General features: G+C 42.0%; 2 protein-coding genes across 2 annotated transcripts in view; one reads left to right on the plus strand and one right to left on the minus strand.

Moving 5' to 3' along the window:
- Positions 1–25144, minus strand: part of RIMS4 (regulating synaptic membrane exocytosis 4) — a 216183-nt gene that overhangs the window by 141942 nt on the left and 49097 nt on the right. The gene's annotated exons all lie outside the window — the stretch shown is intronic.
- Positions 1–25144, plus strand: part of STK4 (serine/threonine kinase 4) — a 48122-nt gene that overhangs the window by 19133 nt on the left and 3845 nt on the right. Inside the window, exon 10 of the mRNA XM_061375430.1 lies at positions 5976–6133. Within this exon, the coding sequence (XP_061231414.1) occupies positions 5976–6133 (158 nt within the window). The remainder of the gene's footprint in view (positions 1–5975; positions 6134–25144) is intronic.

Consider the following 25144-nt stretch of genomic DNA (forward strand, 5'->3'; position numbering starts at 1 on the left):
AAATCTTGACGAATACATGCTTCCAGTATCAGGTTTTAATTTGATGTTGCTAATGTAGTAATTGATCACTTCGTTGTTGATTTACATTACCATTTTTATAGATGAATTTGTAGCATGTTCTCATGACAGTTCCCATCCATAACTTTAGCTTTAATTTTGTGAAGGGAGGAAATCTCTCACCATGCTTTCCAGGATAGGTATTATAAGTATTAACTGTATAAACTGACTTGAGTAGAGAGCACACAAAAAGTGTTCCTGAAGTTATCTTACTTTCTCTCATGACAAGTATTGCAGCTCTGGAATATTCACCCTACGGAGATAACAGCAATCTCTTTCAAGAGGAAAGAATAATAAGTCAAGGATTCTTCTGCTGTCAAGTTTGAGTAGAGAATAATAATTCTAGAGAAAGCAGAAATTCTGGTTTCATTACTCGGCAAGCTTTGTAAATCCCACTTTCCTTTTGAAGGCATCCTTTGAAGCTCAAGAGCTTCTGAAAACTGTCGATTGTGAGAGCTAATTTGACAAAATCAACAAAATGAGTGCTTTGATTTCTCAGATTAGATGTTACTGAATGATCTGGTTTCATGAATGCTCTTTACTGCTGGGAGAAAAGAGAAAGGTAAATCTCCTGTTGGTTTAATTGACTGTGTTGTTCCTTCTCTGTCATTCTACTTTCTCTGCAGCATCGAATGGAAATACAAATGGCCTGAAGGCTCTCCACACCCTCTTGTCATCTTTTGCTTGATGTAAGGCAGTATGTTGCAGCCAAACACTACCCCTGACCTCTTCCATTCCTTCCAGTATTGAGGCTGGTGATGTTTTTGGGAAGGGAGCACATTGCTGTTTAAGTTTTTCTTTAAAACTTGCCCTTGCTGTAGCCTGGCAGAGGCTGAGGCTGCTGATGTTGCCTCGCTGACTTCTTGCAGTGTCCTGTATCTGCCAGTCTTCTTTTGTCTCATCTGGACTGTTTGTGTTTTGGGTAAGGTCTGTGCCATCTTTCATGGTACCACATGCGGTTAGACTTTGCTTTCCACTGCTGAAAGGGTACACTTAAATCAGTGGTGAGCTTAGCATGGTGCTCCCTTAAAAGTCAAAATCTAAGGGGGTATTTATTCACAATTTACAGCATTTGCTACCTTTGGACCAACCAATTTGACCTCTTCTTCTGTTCTCGCACACAATACTGGTGTTCTTAGACTTTTCTAAACACGACTTTCTACCAGGCAGCACTTGTGAGCTTTCCATGGAGGGCTCCTGCCAGCAGCGCCTGTGGCTCCCTCCCTACAGCCAGCCCAAACCTGCAATTCTGCAGTCAGCTGGACCGGCTCCAGCAGAGCTGTGGTGTTCCATTTGTGTAATTAATACAGCTCCTAAACGATGACTACATATCTAAATGGTAGACCGTTAATGGCTCCAGGGACTTCTCGTGGCTCATCTTTATAAGCAACTCTTTAAGTTCCAAAATAAATGCATGATGAAGCCTTTCTTGTGACTGCAGGGTGACCTTCTCATAAAAGGCTCTTCTCTGCCACAGCTGTGATCTCACTTTCTGTCAAACCTTCATATTTTAGTCTAACCCTATAAAACCAGGAAGTTAAATGCTTTTTGGCACAGACACGTTTAGTGCTCTGTCATCTTTCTGCTGCTGCAAATAGCAGTGATCGATTTTTGTCTTTGGCTGCCTGTTATCCAAATCTTAAAGATATAGCAGTGTGATTCCTGTGTTGAATTAATAGCAGATCATCTTTCAAAAGATGACACTGATGTTAAGCACCAACATTAACGAAAAGAAATCAAGTTGTGCTGAGCTGATAATTGATTTGCTATAACGTCTTTCTGTCTCCAGAAGTGTTTCTGTTGGTCTTGCTGCATATGCACCCCTATGGAGATCATAGCAGCAGCTACAGCTTCAGGCATCTTAAATCTGTATTCTGACTATTTTTAATTTTATCTCTTTTTTTTTCCCCTCATTTTTTTGTCAGTTGGCAATCTCTATTTTAATCAGTTCAAACAAAAACCAGACCAACACTAAAGGTGCAGTGTTACAAGTTGATGTGTAGAAATGTACTAAAATTGGTGACTAAATGTACAGAAATTGATGACTAAAGGTTTCAAGTGCCTGACGCGAGTGCAGAGTTAGAGGTGTCTGACAGGGGGTGTGAGGGATGTTAATCACAGCTTGGCAGGGACCTCTGAAAGGCGTCAGTCTGCTTCCCATTGCCATGGCAGGGACCAAGTGCAGTGGTTGCTCACAGCCTTGCGTAGTCATTTCATCCTTGCTGTGTTGCACAACCATTCCTGTTGTGAAAACTTTCTTCAGCTGAGTTGCCCTTGCTACTGTTCAAATCCTTCCTCTCATCCTTTGCTTGGTGAGAGCAATGGTGACCCATTGGGGTGGCATAATGCAGTAGAGCCTCTCCTGCTCTCCATATGCTGAACAAACCCCCTTCCCTTCCACCCTCTCACCATGGCAGAGACCCCTTTGGTGTCATGACAGCCTTCTGCTGCAGCCCCCCCCAGCTTTTTGGTCACTGGTAGGGGTGAAAATCCAGTTGTACTCTTCAGGATTATGAACTCACCACCACTGCTTCATGTGCTTCCTTCATCTGTTTCATTTCTGCATGAAAACAGACATTTCATTAAATAAAGCTTGGGTTTGGCTATGCCTTTCAATAATTCAAGTTGCCAGGGGAGAGGAACCTCAGTCCATCTCACTGTTAGCAGTTTGATGCCAGTGCCAGCAAGAGCTGCCCAGAGCATGGAAAGGGATTGCAGGTCAGCTGAAGAGCAGCACAGAGGAATTCCAGCCACTCCAGCAGCAAGTCAGCTTCATGCAGGATCCAACTTAAAGACCTATATGCAAATGCATATAGCGTGGGGAATAAACAACTGGAGTTTGAGATCCTTAGGGCAGCATGGAGAGTGCTCAGTAACCCTGGACTTCAGGAGAGCAGACTTTGGCCTCTTCGGTAGAGTACCATGGGACAAAGCCCTGGAGGGAAGAGGGGCCCAAGAAAGCTGGTTAATATTCAAGGATTACCTCCTCCAAGCTGAGGAGTGATGAATTCCAACAGAGAGGAAGTCAGGCAAAAATGCCTGCATGAATAAGGAGCTCCTGGACAAACTCAAGGACAAAAAAGAAGGCTACAGAGGGTGGAAGCAAGGACAGATAGCCTGGGAGGAGTACAACCCAAACCATTCCATGATTCTAGGATAATTCACCGATGCTGCAATAGGTTGTTGTTCAGTAGATACAACCAGTTGTTCACAAATCCTGCAGTTGGTAACATACAAGATGGAGCAAATGAGCATGGTTGTTTCAATGACACTGAATTAAGCTCTGGCATGAGCAAACAGTCTTTAAGAAAAAGAACTGGAGCAAAACGCTTGCTTTCAGAGTCTCCTTGCTGCAAACATTTGTTTTCAAAACATAGAGTACAAACTTGATAGAGATTTTGTGTCTTTTTTCCTAGGAAGCCTCAGTCACTGGGACCTAGGCTGGCTGTGTATAGGTTAGCAGCAGTAGTTATGAGTTCCTCTCTTGCTACAAAACTTGTTGGTGTTAAACATTGCCATGATTGGCCATAGCCACTCGCCTCCTGCTTCCAGCAGGCTGGACTGCAGCAGAATCCAAGGGGTGCATTTACTTTGTTCTAAATAAATGTTTTATCACTTAGCACTAGTTGGATTGCTATTGTGTTTCAGTAATTACTCCCAACAGCAAAACTGTTCTCTATTCTGTAGACGTGTTCCCGGAGTGACCTTCAGCAGCTTGTTTTGAAGGTGTCTTTCTTGATCTAATTCTGGATGATGAGGGCTTTGGTTTTGTTTTTTAAAAGAAGGGGAGCTGCTGTCAAGGGTAGAATAATTTGTCTTTGCTCCAGTTGTTATGGTGCAGAAGTGTAAGCACTTCAGCTCATGCTTGAGCTTTTAGCTGACCCTGGAGAGGCAGCACGATGCAGTGCTGTTTCAAAATGCATCATGACATTTCGTGCTGTGTAGAACCACGCTTCTCTCAGTATCACAACCCCAATACCCTGCCAAGGTTTCTTATACTTCATGGAAATTTGTTCTGTAACGTGTCTATAGACAAATAACCTCCTAAAGTGTCTCGTAGCTGACCAAGGAATTCATACACTTGTCTGAGGATCAGACGGAGTCTGTCAGGGAAGCTCTGGATCACTCGATGGCAATTTTATGTGCAAGAGTAATACCCAGTGATTAAATTTTAATGGATTTTCAGAGCAGCTAATATTTTTTCAAGAGGAAAGCAGTGCTGAATGTCCTCAGCGAGCAGTCTTGTGATAGCCTGCCTTCTCTACAAACTCTTGCAGGAGAGCCTGCATTATGCAGACTCCACAAGCCCATCAAAGGACAGCTCCATCCCCTGCGTGCTTATCTGAAGCTCTAAACTTTTGGTTGATTGCCTGCCTGATAGACTGTATTTATTTCAAATGTGTGGCATTCACAGTGAACTGATTTCCACAGTCCACAGTTAGGCTGTTCTGATGCTATTTTCTGTTAACTCATGTTCTGCTGCTTTCTGAAAATGATGGATTCTGTATCACCTAGGACATCCATTTCAAGTACAAGTAACCTCCTTCAGTGTCTAGAGAAGCGTGTTTTATCAGAACAACAACATTTTACTAGGTACTGTCACAGTGCTTACTTCTACTGTGCTCACAGGTTTTGTGAAGCATTTTATCATAACGAGCAGCACAGTGGCATTAAGCATTTGCAGCTGTCATGGTATTGTGGTGCAGCCTGTTTGCTGTGCAGCATGTTTGCTGTGCAAGACTGCCTCTTCATTTAGACTGAGACTCGCTGCACTCAAACACACAAGCCAGGCCGGGTTTAAGTGAGTAGTCTGGGCAGCATCTGATAAACCAGTTGTGCTAGTAAAGAAATCACATTTGGAGAGCACAAACAGGTTTGGGTTGGAAGGGACCTTAACCTCGCCCAGCTCCACCCCCTGCCATGGGCAGGGACACCTTCCACTGGAGCAGCTTGCTCCAAGCCCCATCCAACCTGGCCTTGAGCACTGCCAGGGATGGGGCAGCCACAGCTTCTCTGGGCACCCTGTGCCAGCGCCTCAGCACCCTCACAGGGCAGAATGTTTTCCAAATACCTAATCCCAATCTCCCCTCTGGCAAGTTAAAGCCATTCCCCCTCATTCTGTCCCTATAGGCCCTTGTTAAAAGTCCCTCTCCAGATTTCTTGTTAGCCCTTTTAGGCGCTGGAAGCTGCTCTCCAAAGTTATTTTGACTTCTCTGTCTGGCTTTGTACCATTACCCATTTCTTATTACCACAAGTTTCTTAAATGCAGTCTGGAATTGAATGGTTAATCTATATATCTGGCTTATTGGAGTAATCCTCTAAGAAAGCGTGTTCAGAGTACTGACTGACTGCTTATAAAAAGAGAACAAGAAGCTTTGCAAACTAATTAAGCCTTTCTACCCAGAAATGCAGAACTGCTTTTACCCAAGGGGAGTTATGTGGTATTTGTATGGTAGACATGGTTTTGAAAGCCTCGCTTGTGTACTGTTCTATTCATAAATATAAAGATGAGTTTCTGCTTGTAAAATAAAGCTTTGTTAGTTTTGGATCCTTGCATATTTTGTGTATGCAACTTGGCTGGGATGAAAAAACCCAGCCTCCCTTGTTAGTAGCACTTTAACTCTAGTATTCAGTGCATGAAGCTTGGTCACCTGGTAGCATGATTTGATGGATGGATTGTAGAGGCCAAGGCCTCCAGCATTGTAATCGCTTGTGTGGTGGGCTTTAAGCTTCCTTTTTCCAGTTTTCATAGTGTACAGCCAGTTTTATGGTTGAAAAAATAGTACTTTAGCCAGTACATTATCAGTACTACGTGATTTAGTGTGTGCTAAAAAAAATAAAATCCTTTTTGGATATGATATATAACTGAAAATATATTTTTCAAAACACTTGTTTGATTGTATTTTTACTATTTCTAGGGAGAGATGAAACGATGCAGCCAGCCAGACCTTCATTCCTGGAATATTTTGAGCAGAAGGAGAAGGAGAATCAAATCAATAGCTTTGGGAAGAATGTGTCTGGCCAGACAAAGAATTCATCTGATTGGAAAGTACCACAGGATGGAGACTACGAATTTGTAAGTCTATACTTTGAAATTCAATCAGTGTGACAATCTTTAAGAGTTTTAGTTAGAGCTGCTATAAGATTATTTCTTGTTTTGACAGACTAGTGGAAACTTGAAGAGATTCTAATTGCTAATGCTTTTGGATGTGGCATTTTGAAACACTCATTTTCTTTAGGTATTGTTAATAGGAACCAGTCATTATCTGTATACTTGCCTTGTTTAAAAGCAAACAAAGGAACAAAATTGAGGGTACAAGCCATCTTCCTTTACTTCCCAGTTATGCATTTAAAACAAAAAAAATAGAATTCCAGATGGCAGTTGGAAAATGCAAACCCAGAATGTGTAGTGTTTGACAAAGAACAGTGTTAGAACCATTGAAGTTCCTTGTTTTTCTCCAGCTTTGGCACTGGGCTTTGTCCTGTTATATAAACACCAAACTTGTCGTCATTCTTACAGATCTTCAGTTTCAGTCTTTCTAACTAAGATTCATGTGGTCAGAATTTTCAGGAACTTTTCAGAAGTCCAGAGAAAGATTTATTCTTCATAAATTTGATAACATTCTTTTTGGTAAGGATGGAAAATTTCCCTCTGGGGTTCAGAATGCCAGAAGATTCATGCTCTGCTGAACACTGCTCCCTCCACTGTATTTTCTTTCATTAACACTTCACTGCAAGTACTTTGTACTTTGAGTGTGTTGTGCACCTTTACGATGTCTATTGGCATTGCCTGTGGTTCAGGTTGTCACCCTGCATTCAGTAGCTGGCGAGGTTCACTCTACCTTTACAAAGCAGTGTGGAAAGCAAAATCCTGCTGCTAGTCACGACTCGAGGAGATGCTTTATTTTGAGGCTGGGATAATAGCTGGAGCCTTTCATTCTCTTTGTGCAGGTTGTATAGACTACTGCTGTTACATACGTTTTGTTGTCTGTGCTGCTGCCTCTCAGATTTTCTTATTTAGACTGAAAAGGATGGGTGGCTGAAGTACCTGCTGTATTCTCTCTCCTGTAGCCTGTTACGGTTTAACCCCAGCCAGCAACTAAATACTACACAGCCGCTCACTCACTCCTTCCTCCCTGTCCCATGTGGAATGGGGAGGAGAATTAGAAGAAGGTAAAACCCCAGTGTTGAGATAAGAACAGTTTAATAATGGAAATGAAGTAAAATAATAATAGAAATAATAATAACAACAAGAATCATAGGAAAAAGAGAGAAGGAGGGATAGAATTCAGGAAACACAAGTGATGTACAACACAGTTGTTGACTACCTGCTGACCAATGTCCCTGAGAAGCGATCAGTGGCTCCTGCAAACATCCTCCCAGTTTCTATGCTAACCATGACATGCTTGGTATGGAATATCCCTTTGGCTAGCTCGGGTCAGCTGTCCTGGCTGTGCTCCCTCTAAGCTTCTTGTGCCCCTCCTCACTGGGAGAGCATGGGAAACTGAAAAGTCCTTGGTTTAGAGTAAGTGCTACTTAGCAACAATTAAAACATTGTGTTACCAACGTTATTCTAACACTCATCCAAAACACAGCACTGCATCAGCTACTCGGAAGAAAATTAACTCTGTCCCAGCTGAAACCAGGACATAGCCCTTCGCTCCGTGTATCTTTAGCCTGAAGGCTTAAAGTCCCTGCATAAACATGTTTTGCATACGTAACCTGCAAGCTGCCTGTGCATCACAGGGTCTGGGCCAAACATGATTCCAGTCAAGTCAGATACTTCATTTATCTCATTCACCTTACATGCTGTAACTTAATTTATTGATAAACAATTATCTTTCCAATGTGTGATGTTTCCCAGGAAACGTCCTGGGTTTGGACTATCTTAGAAGTCCTTTGTAGTCTGTGGAAGACGACCCAAGGGAAAATTTGCTGTAATTATTTTACTTTCTAATTTAGTTGATAACAAGTTTACCAATTACCCTTATTTCCACTGAGTACGATGTGTTCCACCCTCCATACCATGAGCTGTAGGTCCAGGCTGCACCCAGTGAGCAGCACAAACAGTGGGGATGACACAGGAAAGGTCGGTGCCATTCTAGCAAATGGGACTTAGATGTATTTTTAGAACGTGTGAAGCAACTGTTTAACATGCACGTGGCCTTGTTTTCTGATTCCCATTAGTACTGAGGTATTGCCCTATGCATAGATTACCAGTGCACTGGAAGCAATAAAAGCTAGCAATAACTCAGGCTTTGGGTCACCTTCGTTTAGCAATTTGTAGAAGTTTCACTTCCCAGCTGTGTTTATTCCTCCAGTTCAACTGTGTATGAATATCCCTGCCTGTCTTGCATGCAGATTTAGTAACAGAGCTACTTTCTTTTCTGTAGGACAAGAAAAATGTATGAAAGCAACCTTTATAAATACACGTGGGTATTTGTTTAGCTCTTATCTGAGGGTTAGCAGTAACTTCACGTTGTGTATTCAGAATTAAAACTGGGTATTTTTCCCCTTTGGCTAAATATGTATCAATTTGATGGCTAGTTCTGGGTAAAAGTCATGTTTTTTAATGCTGTATTAATTGAAAGCCTCAATGAAATAAGCATTGTGGAATGAGGAAAAAAACAAAACATTCATTAGGTGCATCAAGTCCATCTGTCCTAGATACGCCTGCAGCTATAACTTACTTCTGCATTGTCAGAGTGGGCAGGTTTGAGCAGACTTGGTAGAATCTGCAGGGTTTCAAGTGGAGATGAGATCAGTGAGATGCTGGGTGAATTCAAGTACCTCCTGGGCCATAAGAAATGATTGAAATATTATTCCTTTGTTCTACTGCAGACTGGATAAATACGCCTTCTGTATTCTTTATTCTCTTCTGTATTCCACTCCCTCTGATGTGACTTGCACCTGGAGTCTCCTGTCTTCCAAAAAAAAAAGGGGAATACTAAATTACCAAAGATTTTTGCTCTCTTCCCCTGTGGGAAAACCATTTGACCTTTTCTTAACTGTTTCTCTGAAGCAGGCAAATAAGACACTCTATATCACAATGGCAATGTCATGTTAGATGGGGGTTAGACTGAGTTAGCCCCATCCACTGCAGAGCTGAAAACCCCAAAGATCCTGTTCTGAAAGGTGATGAACTCCGTTACTCCAGACGTGATGCTCTGGCTATGTCCTGGTTGTGGTCAGAGGTGGCATAAACCCAGTGTATTTCCAGCCTCGGATTTCTGAGGTAGAAATGATTATTAACTGATTAGTCAATGCCTGATGGTGTTAATGTTTATCCCCACTCATGTATGAACAGGGATCGCTAAAGACTCAAGCCCCGCTTGATTACAAAAAATGTTTTCAGGAACATTATGATTTATTTAATATGGGGGGAAATACTAATTATTGTCAAAAATTCTTGCATTTAGGAAGAGTGTAACAATCTCTAATACGAAAATGCTGCAGGGGCAGACTGTTAATGGGCAGGCTGCAGTGTATGTGTAATTCCTAATTGCCATAATCAGATCTCAGGGTTTTTGTAGCTGAATTTCATTTTGCCAGTGAGCGTTAGTCACATACTGCTGCGCAGACTTAAATTAATAATGCCAGAAGATTTGTTTAGACAATGTCCTGCATTTTTTCACTTTAATCTTTCAGTAGTGCTGTAATATACAGCAAAATTAATTGTGCAGTGTTTCCTGCCCTTAGACACAACAAACCCTTTGCTTATTCCTATTTTAAAAGCCTTTTAAATGCTTTGAGTGGGTTCTAATATCACTTGTGGCTAAAGCGGGATCACTTCTTCTCTTCTGGCTGTGCTTGAAAGGCCTTCAGTCTTGCCAAGCCTATTGTAGCACATATTTGTGGATCATCCAGAATGTTGGGTATTATATCACTAATCATTTCACTGAAAGACTATTTTGTTAGCAAATTAGCAGATTCCAGCCATTCATGGCTTATGGTAGCTATGACAATACTGAAACCTTTTTGGTGTTATTTCATGCATGTGGTATCGCCTGTGGCAAAAGTGAGTGGCACTGGACCTCTGTCAAGCTCAAATCTTGCTGTCACGATGCAGCTGCTGGGTTTTTAATACCTGTAGTGTTGATCTTAGGTTTTGCTGTAACTCTTAATTCATAATTTCTCATGTATCAGTGAATCTATGCAAATTAACTATCCTAAGAGCTTATTTTGGATGTGGAGTCAAATAGGTCCTATCTTGTAACAGACACTAGAACAAGAGTACTGCAGGGCATCAAGTCTTTCTGCAGGCTTTACACAAGGAGTTGAAGCTCCAATGCTTTTTTCATTCCAGTACCTGTGTATGTGCCAGCCCTTCCTGGCCCGTGCAGCACAGCCTATCAAGAGCTTAATTGGTACAGACACTTCTGCATTGTCTTCAGCTGCTCTTGCTATCTGTGCTTCACTGGAAGAGCACCAGGTGACAGCTGAGCTTTTGAAGGGAGGAATTGCCACTCACCTGCAGGACCTCAGCAGAGAACTGCAACCATCAGCAGTCGTTTTCTGCCCTAGCAATCTCCATCCTCCTGCTGCAGCTGTGGGGAGGACCCTGACATTCAGAAACAAGGTTCATGTTTCTTTCCTGAGAAGTACCGTGGTTCCTTTGGAAAGACCTTGATTTGCTTGCATCTGCTAAGCCTTGGTAAAGGAGACCTTTCCTTTTTCCTGCAGTTATCGACAGTCAGCAGTTTGGTTCTTTCCCTCTCCCTGCTTGGCTCAGTGAAAAGGGTCTGCATTCACAGGTGGAACAGAACTTTGGAGCAGGACTTTTTTCCTTCCAACATATATTCTTGAGAGTGTCAAGGTTTGCAGAAGGGGGTAGACAGGGCAAATTCCTCAGCTTTCTATGGAAGGACTGTGGGAGATGGCAGTTGTCATGGCCTTCGTTCACAGTTCAGTGTGCTGCGAGGGAACCTGTTTCAGCTCTTGTATTTCCATGCTCCAAGCACTGTTCTCTGCACTAGCTCATCTTTTTAGCTCCCTTTGAGAAGTGTCTCGTTGGCTGCTGATGGGAATTTCTTTGGACAGGAAAGATTGGTGTGATTTCCCCCAGTTCCAAAACAGACTTTAACACTTTTCGGTGCACAGTGTCATCTGTTTCTCTACTGCTGGGGAAGAGCATCCTGCAGGCAGTAGAACTGTTGCCTCTCAGATTTTTACAGAGCAAAAGAAGGAAGATGGGCAGGAGGTGTTAATTGTCTCTAATTGAGGGGAAGAATGAAGGTGCTGATCTGCTGCCACTCTCGCCAGGGCTGCACAGTTAGAGCCCTCTTGTACAAGCAACAGTTTTTGTCTCCACCTCACCATCTGCTAGAGATGGGCAGAGGAGGGACTTTGCTGAGTTCCAGGAGCAGGAGGGAGGGCTGGGTTTGATCCCACAGCTACAGATCTCTTTCCAATAACCAGTTTTCTAGCCTCTTGCTTCCAAAGTGTGTGGGCCCCAGCTTGCTGACCTCCCTGCGGATTGTACTCCTTAAAATTGACTGCGTTTGAAATGAGGCATTTTTGTTTCCAAAGTGTCTGTAGACTGCTTATTGTGGTCTTTGGGTTTGTTCAGGAGCTCTTGTTCCAGACAGAGTTCTTCTTTACACAGAGCCCTGCCAGGGGCTCTTTGGAACAGCATGCTGTAGGAATTGGATGGTTCACCAGCCAGGGGGACGGGGGAGCGATAGAAGCATATTTCACAATTGCAGTTAGTTCAAATAAGAGACAAAAGCAATGTCTGACAAACTGTTGAAAACACGTAAATTTTAATAAAGTTCAGCTTCCTGAAGCATATTCACATCTGTTAGATTTACTGAATTGTACATACTGCAAGAGCTGGTATTGCAACTGCAGCCTCTTTTAAGTAACTTTGAATAGCTCTATGTCCATTTATACTTACTTGATAGGAAAACGTGATCTTTTTTGTGTGTCTGTAAGCATCTTGTAGGCAGAGCTTTTAACAGCTACCTTTTTTTCACAAGTATAATGGAAATGAAAGCAAGCTTTCCTCTAACCTGAGCGGAGGTATAGTTCTTTGAAGTAGTAAAGGGAAATAGAAGTTTCTGTTTACTGAGTCAATGTTTTGTTATCCTGCTCTCATCCGGGATATACTGGTTTTTATTAACATTACTTCTATGCTTTTACTTAGTAGTTTGAAATATTACATTGGAAGCAAAGATTTTTAAATAGGTAAATAAGTAAAAAACACTTCTGGTATCATTGCCATCCTCCAGAGAAGGAAAGTGTGTTAGCCTAATGGTGTCTTCGGAACGTTCGGTTGAGCAAATGGCTGCTGGTTTGCAGTGAAATCCTGAATGTGAATCCTTCTTCTTATAGTTAATCAAATTGGGTATTGGTGTGATAGCAGGAGACTGAAGTTCTTACTGAAGAGATTATAGAAAGCTTAATTCTTTCAAAGCAAGTCAAATCGCATTAGGATCATATTGTATTTGTGAGTCTGGTGGTAGACACCAGCCTGACAGTGCCTGCAGATCAGAGTCTGCTTCTGCAGGTCAGGTGTGGTCCAGGCAGTAAGAATGCCAGCCCCAACAGATCCCTGCAGGCTGGAGTCCCAGCCAGCACAACGCAGGAACTCGATGCAGTGATTGATGCTCCATACACTGCTCAGCCCTGCCATGAGTCTGCAGAAGCTGTGGCTGGTATCATGGTGCACAATGTTAAGTCTCTTCCATCACACTGCTGCTTCCCCTACGCCTCTATAGAACAACTACAGTTCAATACAGGTGTCACAGCGTATTTCTTCTCTCAGCTCAAGACTGTGGTGAAGAATGGCTGTGTACTGGAACCATCCGTTTCCTTCATTGGAAATGATTTATGGGGATGAACTGTTAGAGGGCAGGTGATTTATTGCTAATCAATAACAGTAAACACATTCTGCTTTACAATGACCAGGGTGTCTAATTTACTGTATTCTGTCTGTGAAGGTGTCATTTGTCTTGTGAACAGCTTCTTGTCTCCAGTACCTGGAACATTCAATGCCTTTGGTTTCTCTGAACATTCATTTGGATAGCATTTATTAGCAATCTAATATTGATGCTTTATAGCTTTACTAGCTTTTGTCCTTGTAAAAGTCCAATCGATTAGAAACTTGGGAATATTTTCTGTATAGTTGCAGTCTTTGGAAATGATGGCAGACTAAATAATTGGCTCTCATTCTGCTGGAACTGGTCTTTGGGTCTTTTTTAGCAGTAGGAGGAAGGCATGCTGAGGATACATGGATAAGGCAGATGCTAGAGGAAAAGTACTTGCATTACATGAGTAAGCTGCTGTTGTGTGACTTTTTATAGTTCATCATTTTATAGTGTTTCCCGATTCTACTGTGATCTTCAGAGCTTTATCTTCTTTTTACTTCTGTCTTTTAAGCAGCTTGGTAAAGGTGTCAGATGCAGGCCTCAACACTAAGCTCTCTGTTCCTCCTTTCTCCCATCCACATTACAGAAATGAATAATCTGAGCTGGTTACTTAAGACTCCAGAAAGTCTCTCTGCCTGGACAGGAGCAAAAAAAGCTTTATTAAAGTGTGCACATTTGCCAGCCATTTAAATGGGATTATTTGAAGATCAAATATTCTTGAGACTTCTGTTGAGTTTATGAAACTGGGAATACATTCTTTATGTTCTAAGAGAGCAATTCGCTCTGACCCTTGTGTGATGAAAGAAGGATGATTGTTCCAAAACTTCATTTCAATGTGCATAGTTTTGCATAGAAGAAAAAAAAAATGTTTGGTGAAAGTAGAGCTTTTCTCAATAATGTTTTTTATGAGACTAAGCCAAACACTTTGAGTGAATCTTCAGGGATTTCTCTGGCCAAAAGTTTCTTCCCTTCATCTGTCGTGAGCTCTCCTTTTTTCCCAGCAGTGGATGGACTAAAAATTACTTGTCAGGCACCGATTTCTTCCAGTAGTTTTACTTTGATCATAAAGAGGGCTTATTTGCCAGGGCATTCATCAGTTTGAGAGATAAAGCCAGATCTGGGATGGCTGATAGATGGCCCTGTCTGGGTCCTATGCAACTAGGGCAAATTCTTAGTTGGGAAGCAAGTAAATGTGAGGAGATACTTCTTTGTGCTGCGCTGAATCTAAAATAAAGCTTGCTTTCAATGGGAGAGCATTAAGGCCGTGGAGGGGAGGGAATGTCAAAACCATATTCAAATAAAAAGACTCTTTCTGACAACAGAAGGCAGTCCAGAATAGACCCCTTTCAAACCTGAAACCGTACCCCCACAGTATCTCCTGCTAATTGAGGAAGATCTTGAAGTACTGTGTAGTACCTAGACATAATTTGCACTGTGAAGTATGATTTATAAAGAGAGACAAGTTTTATGATGTTTTATACATTGGTTTTAAATGTCACCTGCCTTGATTCATAACATTCATGTCCCTTAAATGGATTTCCTATTTTTTTCCTTCAGCCATCTGCCAAGAGTTTTTAAAGCCCTGCTAATTGTTTGTGTTTCTTCTAAGCATTACCCTTTCAGCATATTTAGTATGTTCTTCCAGCAAATATGTTTAATTTGTGACATCTTTATGAAAGAAAATGGCTCATTTTGTCACTTTGTAATCAAACATGCAGTCATTTTAAAAACAAGCCCAGGAACAGCTTGCTTATCTTATTGTTTGTTAAGTGGCCTTGAATCTTTTGTAACGCTTGCATGATGAAGACACTCGGAACGTTACTGCAAGCCTCATCAAATTCATAGCTGCTTCAAACCACTGATGTGATTTGCAGCAAGCCCCATGTATGTAGGTTTTACAAATATTTCTAAATCGCCTTTATAACAACAATAAACCCCCCCTTGAAGATATCACATTTGGGTTTTAAAATCGGTAGCAATAGTTGGAATTCAAAAAGGGAGTTCAGTGGCTTCACTCTTGTATCTGCTGTGGAAAAGAATAGATTTCTGCTCTCTTCGGTTTGGTAACAGGGTCATTGCTCACCACCTGCTTTCACTTTGGCACATACTGACATTGATTGCAAAGCACTTACTGCCACAACCTGCTGTCAGATTTTCATTTTTTGCTGTATTTTTGTATATAGCAGGCCTTCTGTGACATAAGGCTTTTAAAGGAAACTTCCAGTGAGTGGGAAGTAAAATGAGTTGCTGTTGTGTTGAATTGCTTAGATCATAACCCTTAATGAAGACTGAAATCAGCTTCATCATGAGAGTGCTCGGACTTGTAAATTCCACATCCCAGATTATCTTTGAGGCCCCTTTCCTACTGTTGCATTTAATCAGCTGAGACATTGACTGAAAGTTTTGTGGATAACTAACTAAGAGAACTTCACCCAGGGTCTTTGATCATGGGATTTGTTCCACCACCACTGCATGTTTAAGGTCAGGCTGCAACGTGCGTTTCTGCTTTGGAAGAAAGGGAAGAGGAATTAATAATTGAAGGTGATACATTGGAAAAATCTCTGAGCTTACTGAATTCTTCGGAAACCCTGTTTGAGCCTTGTTATGCCTTGAGATCTGTTTTCAAGGCTGGGTGTGTTCTTGGCACAACATCTTCCTTAAAGAAAGAACACTGCTGCTCAGATAAGATCTGTTTGAAATGCTTCTAAAATCTTCTTGCAACTCATCTGTCAGCACAAATGTTTGTAAAGGGTAATGTAGCTTAAAATGACAGTCTCGTCCAGGTTTTTCTCATCTGTAGCAAAAAGTGCTGCTTTCAGGGACCCTTTGCATCAGGAGCCTGATGGGGCTGCTCTGGATTGCCTCTTGGAGGATGGAGTCTTTAGACCATAAGGGAAAAAGCCTGGGGATAAAGTCTCCATGAAGCCTCTGTGAATACTGTGGAATGGGCAGGGTCTCATCTGGACAAGTGCTTGAAATAAAGTACTGTAGAGGATCAAAGTGCTACTTTTTCAGTAGAAAAAGCAGTGTTTTATTCAGGATAAGTAATCCTGAATAAACAAATTTGTTAATCCTTAAGTGAGTAAAGCCCTTAGGAGCAAGGGAGAGAGGAGGATGGGGTATACCGGATTGGAAGGAAGCTCTGTTACAGACCCATGTACCCCTCCTAGCAGAACTCAGCTAAACGTCTCAGATTTATAGAGGATTTTATTTGATTTAAAGGAATCAGCATCTTCTGACAGATTGCTTTTCTTAAAGGAAGATTAAAACCCCCCACTGGTCACCTGTGTACTTTACAGTTGAATTGTGCAGCTGCCAGATCTTCAAAGCCCAATGCCATGATTTATTTTAGCATGTCCAGAGGTATTTTGGTACTCTTACTTAAGAAAATTAAATGCATAATCACTTAAAGAAGGGCAAAAAACCTTTCCTGTGTTTTTCCTTAATCGAATCTCTGGCAAGCAAGTGTTTTTTATAAGCAAGTGATGCTCCTTTTTTGCTTTTTTTTTACTTCTCTTGTCCAGACAGGCTGACCTTTTAGTTTGGTTTCTAATTCAGTTGCTGAAAAAAGCCCCAGTGAGATAAGTTGTGGTTGTGGTTCCAGGATTAGTCAGCCACTTTCTAAATCCCCAAAGGATTTTTAAGATTTGGGCTCCTTGAAGTTCAGTGCTGCAGAATAAAACTGACATAACTTGTCATTTCCTTTGTTTAGGTGAAGTGTGTACAGTACTTGGGATGATTCTGTGAGTGAATAATGTTATTCATACTCATAAGCCTAAAAAAGGAAATCTAATCTTGGAGCTTGGAAGATTAAAATGCATTGCTCTTTCAATTACTGCTTTTTTTAAATGACCACTTACATCAATGAGTAGAGCTTTGGATGGCTTTTCTTCCTTAATATAACCTCTGTACAATGCTGAGAGCAATAACAGTATGCAGAGGTGATATGGTTGTGCTGGCCATAACACCAAAACTTTCTTGAGCCTGTCAAGGATTACAGTAAGGATTACTAAAGTGCAGTTCTTGGCTAAGAGCAGTTCAGGGATGCCAGCGTTACTGATGGAGGCTATGGTCTTCCTGCAGTTGTGCAGCCTCTTCTGCTCTGTGGGTAACCACTCTGCATAATCAGTGCATAGTTACGTCTGGGTAGCCAGAGTAGCCAGGCAGATCTGGACGTTTGCTACAATCCTCTGAAACTGGTTATGGTATTGGGGACTTTTCTGTTATCTTGCCAGCAGCAAAGCTTTCCCCTTGACCTGCTCTCAAGAAATGGGGGGAAGCCTCCAGACCTTGGGGAGGGTGAGAAAGCAAAGCAGCAATACCTCTTAGCTGGTGAAGGAGAAGTTGTGTGGTCATAGGAATTAGGTACTGAAAGTACACTTGCGTTCTTGCTGAACCAGCAGGATCAAACACGATGGGTGCAAACATAGCCTGAAACAAGAGATAGTTGAGTAATAAAACTATGGCCTGTCTGGCTAAAGAGCAGTGACCTCAACAGCCACTGGTGAGTGAGCCTCCATCAGTGGTACTGGTGCTGTGAGCAGCAGTGTCTCAAATGCAGGGGCAGCTTCCCATGCAGCCCTGTCAGGCTGTGACTGTGTGGCAGGTTGAGAGAAGCCTTCCCAAGCTAGCAAGATGCTAAGCTGGAAAGAGAGGTCTTGGCAGTAGATCTTCCTGCAGAGGCAGGACAGAGGGAAGTTTCCAGTACAGATGTGATCTCCATGGTGTGTCTGCCATGAAAAAATGGCACACATTGCCTTCCAGTAATTCTGCAGGAATAGTACAGATACAGTGGGCTGGTATCATACAGCTTTATTTTAATCAAATAAGCAGAGCTAGATAGAAAATATCTAGGATCTTCACTAGTATTGTAGCAGTAAGATGTTTCCATAGCCATAAACCTCTGCATTTCTGAAACTAAGGCAAAGCTAACCCAAAAACATCATCTGAGAAGGCCTGGGTTTTCTCTGCTATAACTCTCTCTTAAGATACTTATTTCCAATTCAGCTAGAGATCAGACACTGAATGTGTATGTCCTGTCCTCCACAAAAAGTTATTTTGTGCTTGTAGTCCTTTATGTATTTCAGCTGCTTGACTTGCACTGACTTAAGCTGATTTAAGAGTCAGCTCTAGAGCATGTGATGATGTAGTTGAAAGTTGAGTGTTCTTCCTTTGTGGGAAGTCACCTGCTGTCAAGATGAGGTGGCCTGAAACAACTGTCTCCAGATGTACACTGACCACAGCCCCTGTTGGCTTTCTCTGGGAAGTTCTGGCCACATTGCTGTTTTGACTGGTGCTGGGTGTTGCAGCCTGTGATGTGTTTTGCTAGCACATTGCCTAAATAATTAAGATGCATTAAAAGCAGAAGCTTGTGCTGCTGAGACTTATTTTCAAGTCCTTTGAAAGATTAATATCTGTATATTTAATCTTGCATGAAATCCCACAGTGAGCACATTTCATCCACTGCTTTCATAACAGTGAGGAACTTCAGACATGCTGAAATGCTAAAAGGGGAATTAGAGTTTGTGTCGGCAATGGGGTTCGTTCTGATTTACTGTGGCCCCTCTGTAGCATGGCTGCATAACGGATTGGTAGAGTTGCAGGGACCTGACAGTCATGATGAAAAAGTGGGTGGTAAGTGCCTCTACGTTCTGAGATTCTGACATCCCTTGCATTTCACATCTTATAGTGAATAAATAGTTAATGCCTGCTCATGCATTACATCAAGGCCTCCTTATGCTAGAAACATTAAAGAGAACAAGGCACTTAATTTTTAGATCAGTGATTGAAAGTCTGCCAAATGGTATTGAGCCAGCATTTCAGGAAAAAATAGAATCCCAGAATCATAAAATGGCTTGGGTTGGAAAGGACCTTAAGGTTATCCAGTTCCAACCCCTCTGCTGTGGGCAGGCACGCCTCACCCTAGACCATGTTGCCCAAGGTTCTGTCCAGCCTGGCCTTGAACACTGCCAGGCATGGGGCATTTACCACTTCTTTGGGCAATTTGTTCCAGGGCCTCACCACCCTCACAGTGAAGAACTTCTTCTACCTTTTGTATCTAACTTGAACTTCCCCTGTTTTAAGTTTGAACCTATCACCTCTTGTCCTACCACTACAGCTCCTGACGAAGAGTCCCTTCTCCAACATCCTTGTAGGCCTCCTTCAGATATTGGAAGGCTGCTAATGCTAAGGAAATGCCAAGAAAATGCTAAATGCTAAGGAAAAAAATGGCTTGTTATTCCAACATCAATTTATATCAGCGTTTTCAAGACCTAAAGTCTGGTGCACTACTTACCATGAGAAATCACCCTCTACATTTAATTTTGGCCAGAGAAATTGAATGCTTTTTTTGCTGGTTTAAAAAAAGTGCATAGTACTATTCAGTAATCTGTTCCCTCAGAGTATATTTGATACAAGCATTTAATTGTTACTGTGTTTAACCAGTCTTTCAAGTTATAGAAGGCTAATTCCAGAATAATCTCAGTTCTTACACTTGTCAGAGCTCACATTCATGAATCCTTGAGATTTGACACCTCTCCTTAGCTTATGGTCTTCTGTAGCACCCATGCACTCCCGCATGCTGCAGGCTGAATTATGCTCCGAGGTGGTTGCTACAAATAGTTGCAGCAAGTGGCATCCAATGGGTGACTGCCTCCCAAAAATAAAGCTCTGCTTGAGGAGGTGATAGAAGAAAAGTTCAGAAGTTGAGGTGGATGCGCATCAAGCTGATCTGCAGGATCGTGGCGAGGAACTACAAGTGTGCCCTTGGTTTTATCAGAAAGGAAGCATCTTGATAGCATTGCTGATAGCCAAGGTCAAGTGAAGCGAGATTTTAATTAGTCTCTTCTGTCAAGAGCCTTGCATCCCAAAGGACATCTGAACACTTAATAGACTACTTGTAGGAATTCTGCTGTACTTATCTCTGGTACGTAGCCACTTCTGCTGTTAAACGTGATCAGTTGCCTTCTGTGAGTGGCTCAGATGTGCTTCCATACGGTTGCAGTCCCAGTTTGGTTGGTTTGATTTGGTTTTGTTTTTCCAAAGTTGATTCTTGCTACTTTATTACAGGGGTAATATTTTTCATTCTCTCTAGGAGCAAATTCCTATTTGGCATTTCGTGTTTAGCATAGCTTAGGTAACTTGGTTTGGATAAAAACCCTTCTCAAGTCATGTTTAGATTTTGCTTGTCTAAATGCACACAACTAGATGAAATGTTGTGCTCCCTACTAATATGACTCAAGATGCCTTCAGTTTCTTTGGGGGGCTTTGATCACTGGGCATGCAGTCAAGAACTGACAGATTGCAGCATAAAACTGGGCAGAAAAGGAAGATAAAACAACAAAAGCTATGCTGAATAGACAATGAATTTGTTTTGGCTTTAGTTCCCATCTAACTCATGTCTTTTCTACTAAAAATTTATTTCCCAGTGTAGCGTGGGAAGCTGCAATTTTATTACTTCTGTATTTTAGTCTTCAAACTCCCACTGCCCCTTATGAAGTGATAATTGTTGAAGCCAGTTTTTCCAAAGGCTATTTAAAACCTGAAAGTTTGACATCAAGTTATGTTAAGCAGTAAGTGCCACCTGGAATATTTGAGTGAAAGGCAGACAGGCTGCTTCAGCTGGGTGTTCCCCTTCTAAAAAGCCACAGGCTACTGGTGGTAAAGGTGGGAGGATATTCAGAGAACACTGTGTGAGTATGTGGAAGACAAGTGTTTGAACTCAGATATTACGGTAAAGGGGTATGACTGGAGGGCTGAGGAAGGAGAGAAGAACTTCCTAATTTTATTTGCAGGATCTGCAGTACATCAAGACTTGAAAATATCCTCCTCCTGCAAAACTGTTCAAATCCTTCCACTGTGAGGAAAATAACCTCATCTCACCCATGTCATATATATTCCAGTTTTGTTCCAGAAGCCAGGATCCATCTGCACATTTGAAAGATGACTGTAGAGCAACTGCATCCCCTCCCTGGAAACAGAGGGTTCACGTTTGCCACAAGCTTCGGGACTTCAAGATAGTATTTAAAATCAAAGGCCAGGTAGCATGAAACGTTGCAAAGGTGCAAAGAAAAAAGGCTTTGTGCTAAATCTAAGGATCAGATTCAGTGTCAGCCAGTAAGAGGAAAGTTGCAGGAGGAACATGTTTTTTGCTTGCCCCAAGATAATATTTTTGATTCCTGTGCAGCTGGTAAGTTAGTGCTCTGCCGAAACTCTTTGTTGGGCGAGAAATGTGTGAAAGCTGCTGGGAAACAGCTCCGTTTCTATTTGATGCTCATAATTCATGCAGCAAGAGGATTTTGCTGGCAGTGTTTTTTGGTAGAGAAGCAAATAAGAATGATAGCTGAAGTGACTTGGGGATTACTGGACATTGTATTCATGTTAGTAGTTCAGATTGGTCTGGGGCAGTGGTGACCTTGTACTGCTGAAGGGCCATTGAGGGACTGGAGGAGTATGGTAGGTTCCAAACTGGTCAACCTATAGACCCTATCGCAGGAAAAGCAGGCATGGGTGCTCTTCAGTGTATGGGCTATGGGTACAAGAGAACTAAAATTTTTCACTTATTTTTTGTTTGCTTTTCCTGGGGACAGGGAAGGGCTGAGCTCATTCTTCAGGCTTTGTATTTTGCAGTAGATCCTGTGTGAAACATAAATCTGGCATGGTCTGTTTAATAACACTGTGGCAGGTTTTTAGACTGCCTCTTGCTCAGGACAGAAGTGCATAGGTATAAATTTCAGACCATGGTGCCCTTGAGTATCGAATCTGTGGCTCTCTCTAACATGTCTGCAGAGAGCCTTTATTTATTCTCCTTTTGCTGCTTCGATTTTTGCATTCAGTCGAATATCATGTTGCAGTGACATTTTACCTGACTGTAACAAATGCTTTCTCCCTATTTTTAAAACACTGATTTGAAACGATGGCAACTCAGAAGTTGCTGAGGTGAACGTTGTTCGGTGGAGTCGTTATCTGCAAGTCTGAAATGCTAGCAAAGGGATGTCATGAATAGCTTACAGATCACTCCTTTAGGAAGGAATTGTAGATCAAGTGATCTGTTCCTGATTTGCCCATCATTACTGCATATGCATGGAAAGGCTGTGGGTTATGTCTTTCTGATAGATGTAATTATATACGTCCATCTGAATGACATAGTAGAAATTATCAGCATATTAAGACATGATGTTGCTGTCAGTGGTGTTTGCAGCCTGACGAGCAGCGAATAGCTCATGGTAGTGAGGTTTTCAGGTGAACACTGCCCCTCTGGTGTTTGTCTTCAGTTGGGCATTTTTACTGAGTTAGGACTGTTCTCAAAACCTTGAGGAAAAATATGCTATTCATGAAATGGTTAAAAACCAGCTTTCTGCCCATATGACATTGAGTGAACAGTTTCACATCTCTGCCTCCTCTCCCTGTTGATAACGTGTTTGATCAACCTTAGAACAAGTATTTGATATCAGTCTTTACATTTGAAATGAGATTCCTTCCTTTAAAAGTTTGTCCTAGCTATTTGATCACTGTGGATGAAAACAGATAGCTTTTACAAAGACATTTAGACTTTTTACAGAGAAGAGCCGCTGAGGAGAAGTGAGCAGAGGAATAGGACTGAGCCTGTGGCTAAAACCAGCTCTAATTGCAGCTGTTCAGCACTGAGACTTTGCCCTGAGTAACTGTCTGTCAGGAGATGCTCTGTCCTTGTCCTTCTTATTTTGCTTCTGGCATTTCTCTAAGAGAATAGTGTCAGTATCCCAGGAGTCTGCTACTGCGGAGAGAGATATGCTGGAGTTTAAAAACTTCATTTCTGGGAGTGAGTCTGTGTGTGGCATGGGTTTACAGTGAAATGTCAGGCAGTGAAGTGAAGCATAGGCCATCAGGTATAAGCAGTTCTCTTTTTTTTTTGTGCTTTTAAAGATGCGTGTGCGGGTGGAAGGACAAGCGGAGCACCAGCCCAGCCAGGTCCCAGGGCTCGTGTTGTTGCACAGGGAGAGCAGAGGGCTGAGCATCCTCTGCGGCTGTGTGGGCTCTGGCTCTCATTAGTCATTGGACGCTTGTCAGTCTCTCATCAGCTCATCTCTGGTGAGCAGTCACGTTCTAGACCTTTACTAGTGTTGCCCTTTGGCTTTTCTTCCTCTCTCAGGAGTAGCATGGCATTGACGGCCACACTGACATTATTCCCGATGAAAACTCTGTAATTAATTCAACCTCATAAGCACACATCATTGCACGATGTTTTTCTGTGCTCTTAGATTTTTCATTGCACCGACTCTCCTCACTTCCTTCTCCCATTATCCCCGTTCTGTTTAACTTGTCATCAGTCTCCTTAAGCAGCTGGAAGGAGTACATCATCTCCTTAAGATGCAGTACTTTGTTCTGCATCACCCACTGTGCAGGTAACCCACATCTCAATGTGTTCATATTGATATATATCTGTAGGCTTTTGCCCACTCCAGACTTAGCTGTACTCTAAGCATCTTCCATACTGTCTGCCATCTGTCCTGACAAACATAGTCCCAGGAATTGTCAAAACCATTGCGTCCCTTGGCAGGTAGTTGGTTACAGTTAGCAGAAAGACTTTGTGTGTCATTATTGATGAAGGATGCCCTGGGATGCTAAATCATGTTCCAGTACGTTAATAGGGAAAGACCATCACTGCAGATCTGGTCTGCCAACTCTGGCAATTTTTTTCTGCCTGTAGGCAGCACCCAGCACTTTAGGAGGGTGTTGGAAAAGGTTCAAAGGGCATCCATGGAAGGTTGCAGCCCTAGGACAATTTCTGACATCTAATAGTTGGTTTAAGCCATGAGCAAGGTCTATTAGATCTAGCACTGGGTACTGTGGAAGACCTGGCAGCCATTTTTTCCCACTATAGCTGCTTAGTGTATGTGTTCAGTACTTGAATTAATGTTTTCTGTTCTACATTTTTGACTGTTCAATTCCCTGGACTGTGAGGAAGGGAAATGTTGAATAATTACCTGCTCCATAATAAATCAGTGTGAAAAGGCAACTGGTGCCATGCATCAACTTAAACTGCTGTCTAGTAAAGTTGCATTAATGTGTTTAAATAATGTATAGCTTTGTGGAGGAAGTGCTTTGTCTTTCTAATGAACAGTTGCCTGATTGGAGAGACCCGAAGCCTGTGTACCCTTGCAGGAAAGGTTTTGGTTTGTGTGTGTCTGGATTATTAATGTGGATTTGTGATCCTGTAACTGCAACCAGGAAACACCTCATTTAGCAGAATATGCTGAAAAATTTCAAATGACCTTGTGAGAAATGTGCTAGCAGATGACTTTGTGGTTTGGGGACTGTATCTCTTCCACTAAAAGGAAGAAGGATCGGGATTTCCATATTTTAGTGTTTCTATACATTTTGAGGACTGATGTAAACTGCCATTAAATAGCCAGTAATTCAGTTATTGCCTTAGAATAGACAGCAAGCATTTCGTTGTGTTTTTTGATTCAGAAATAGCTTGAAGAATAACTGCAGTAGCTGACTAATTTAAGAGCTAAACCAGGACAGCAGCATCACTTGCGTTTAGCTGAAGTAAAGATAAGTCACTCAATTACATCATTTGTTGAAAGTCTAAAAACTGACACTTCTTTGTTCCCAAGAAGCCCTCCTGTGTTTCTGGCAATCACAAGGCCTTGGATGGGAAAAGGACCGCTGCCTGGGTGAACATCTGAAGCACTTCCAGTGTCTGTACTTCTTAACATTATCCTGAATTCTTGTCTGTTCCACAGGTGATACTGTTATGTAAAGGGTGTAGCTGTGGAGATCCTAGACTGGCCCAGGTCATGCTTGGCATCTCTAATTGCAGAATTAAACTTTCCTATGCCTGTTCTCACCAAACTGGCACACACAAGAGAGCCAATTAAACAAAGGGCAGGCAGATAGGGAATCAGTGAAGGGAAGCTTGTTCACACGAGCCTGACATCTTCACGTGTACCATGAAATACAAATTGTAGTTGCATATTGTATCAGTATGAGGCTGACCCAAACTGACCTGTTGTGTGTGTTCTGGGGCTCCTCACCATGGTTGAGGTTCAGCCAGATTGTACATAAATGCCTTCTTTTTTTCCCAAATGCAACTTAAGTGAATGATTATTTTTTTTTTAATTCCTGTTCACCTACAAGAAAGCTGGAGAGGGACTTCTGACAAGGGCAGGTAGTGACAGGACAAAGGGAAATGGCTTTAAATTGACAGAGGGGAGATTCGAATGAGACATCAG

This window comes from Neopsephotus bourkii, unplaced genomic scaffold (assembly GCF_033783945.1).
Source record: "Neopsephotus bourkii isolate Nb327-2 ecotype Australia unplaced genomic scaffold, CSIRO-AGI_Nbou_v1 NB_1663, whole genome shotgun sequence".
Classification (NCBI taxonomy): Eukaryota; Metazoa; Chordata; class Aves; order Psittaciformes; family Psittacidae; genus Neopsephotus; species Neopsephotus bourkii.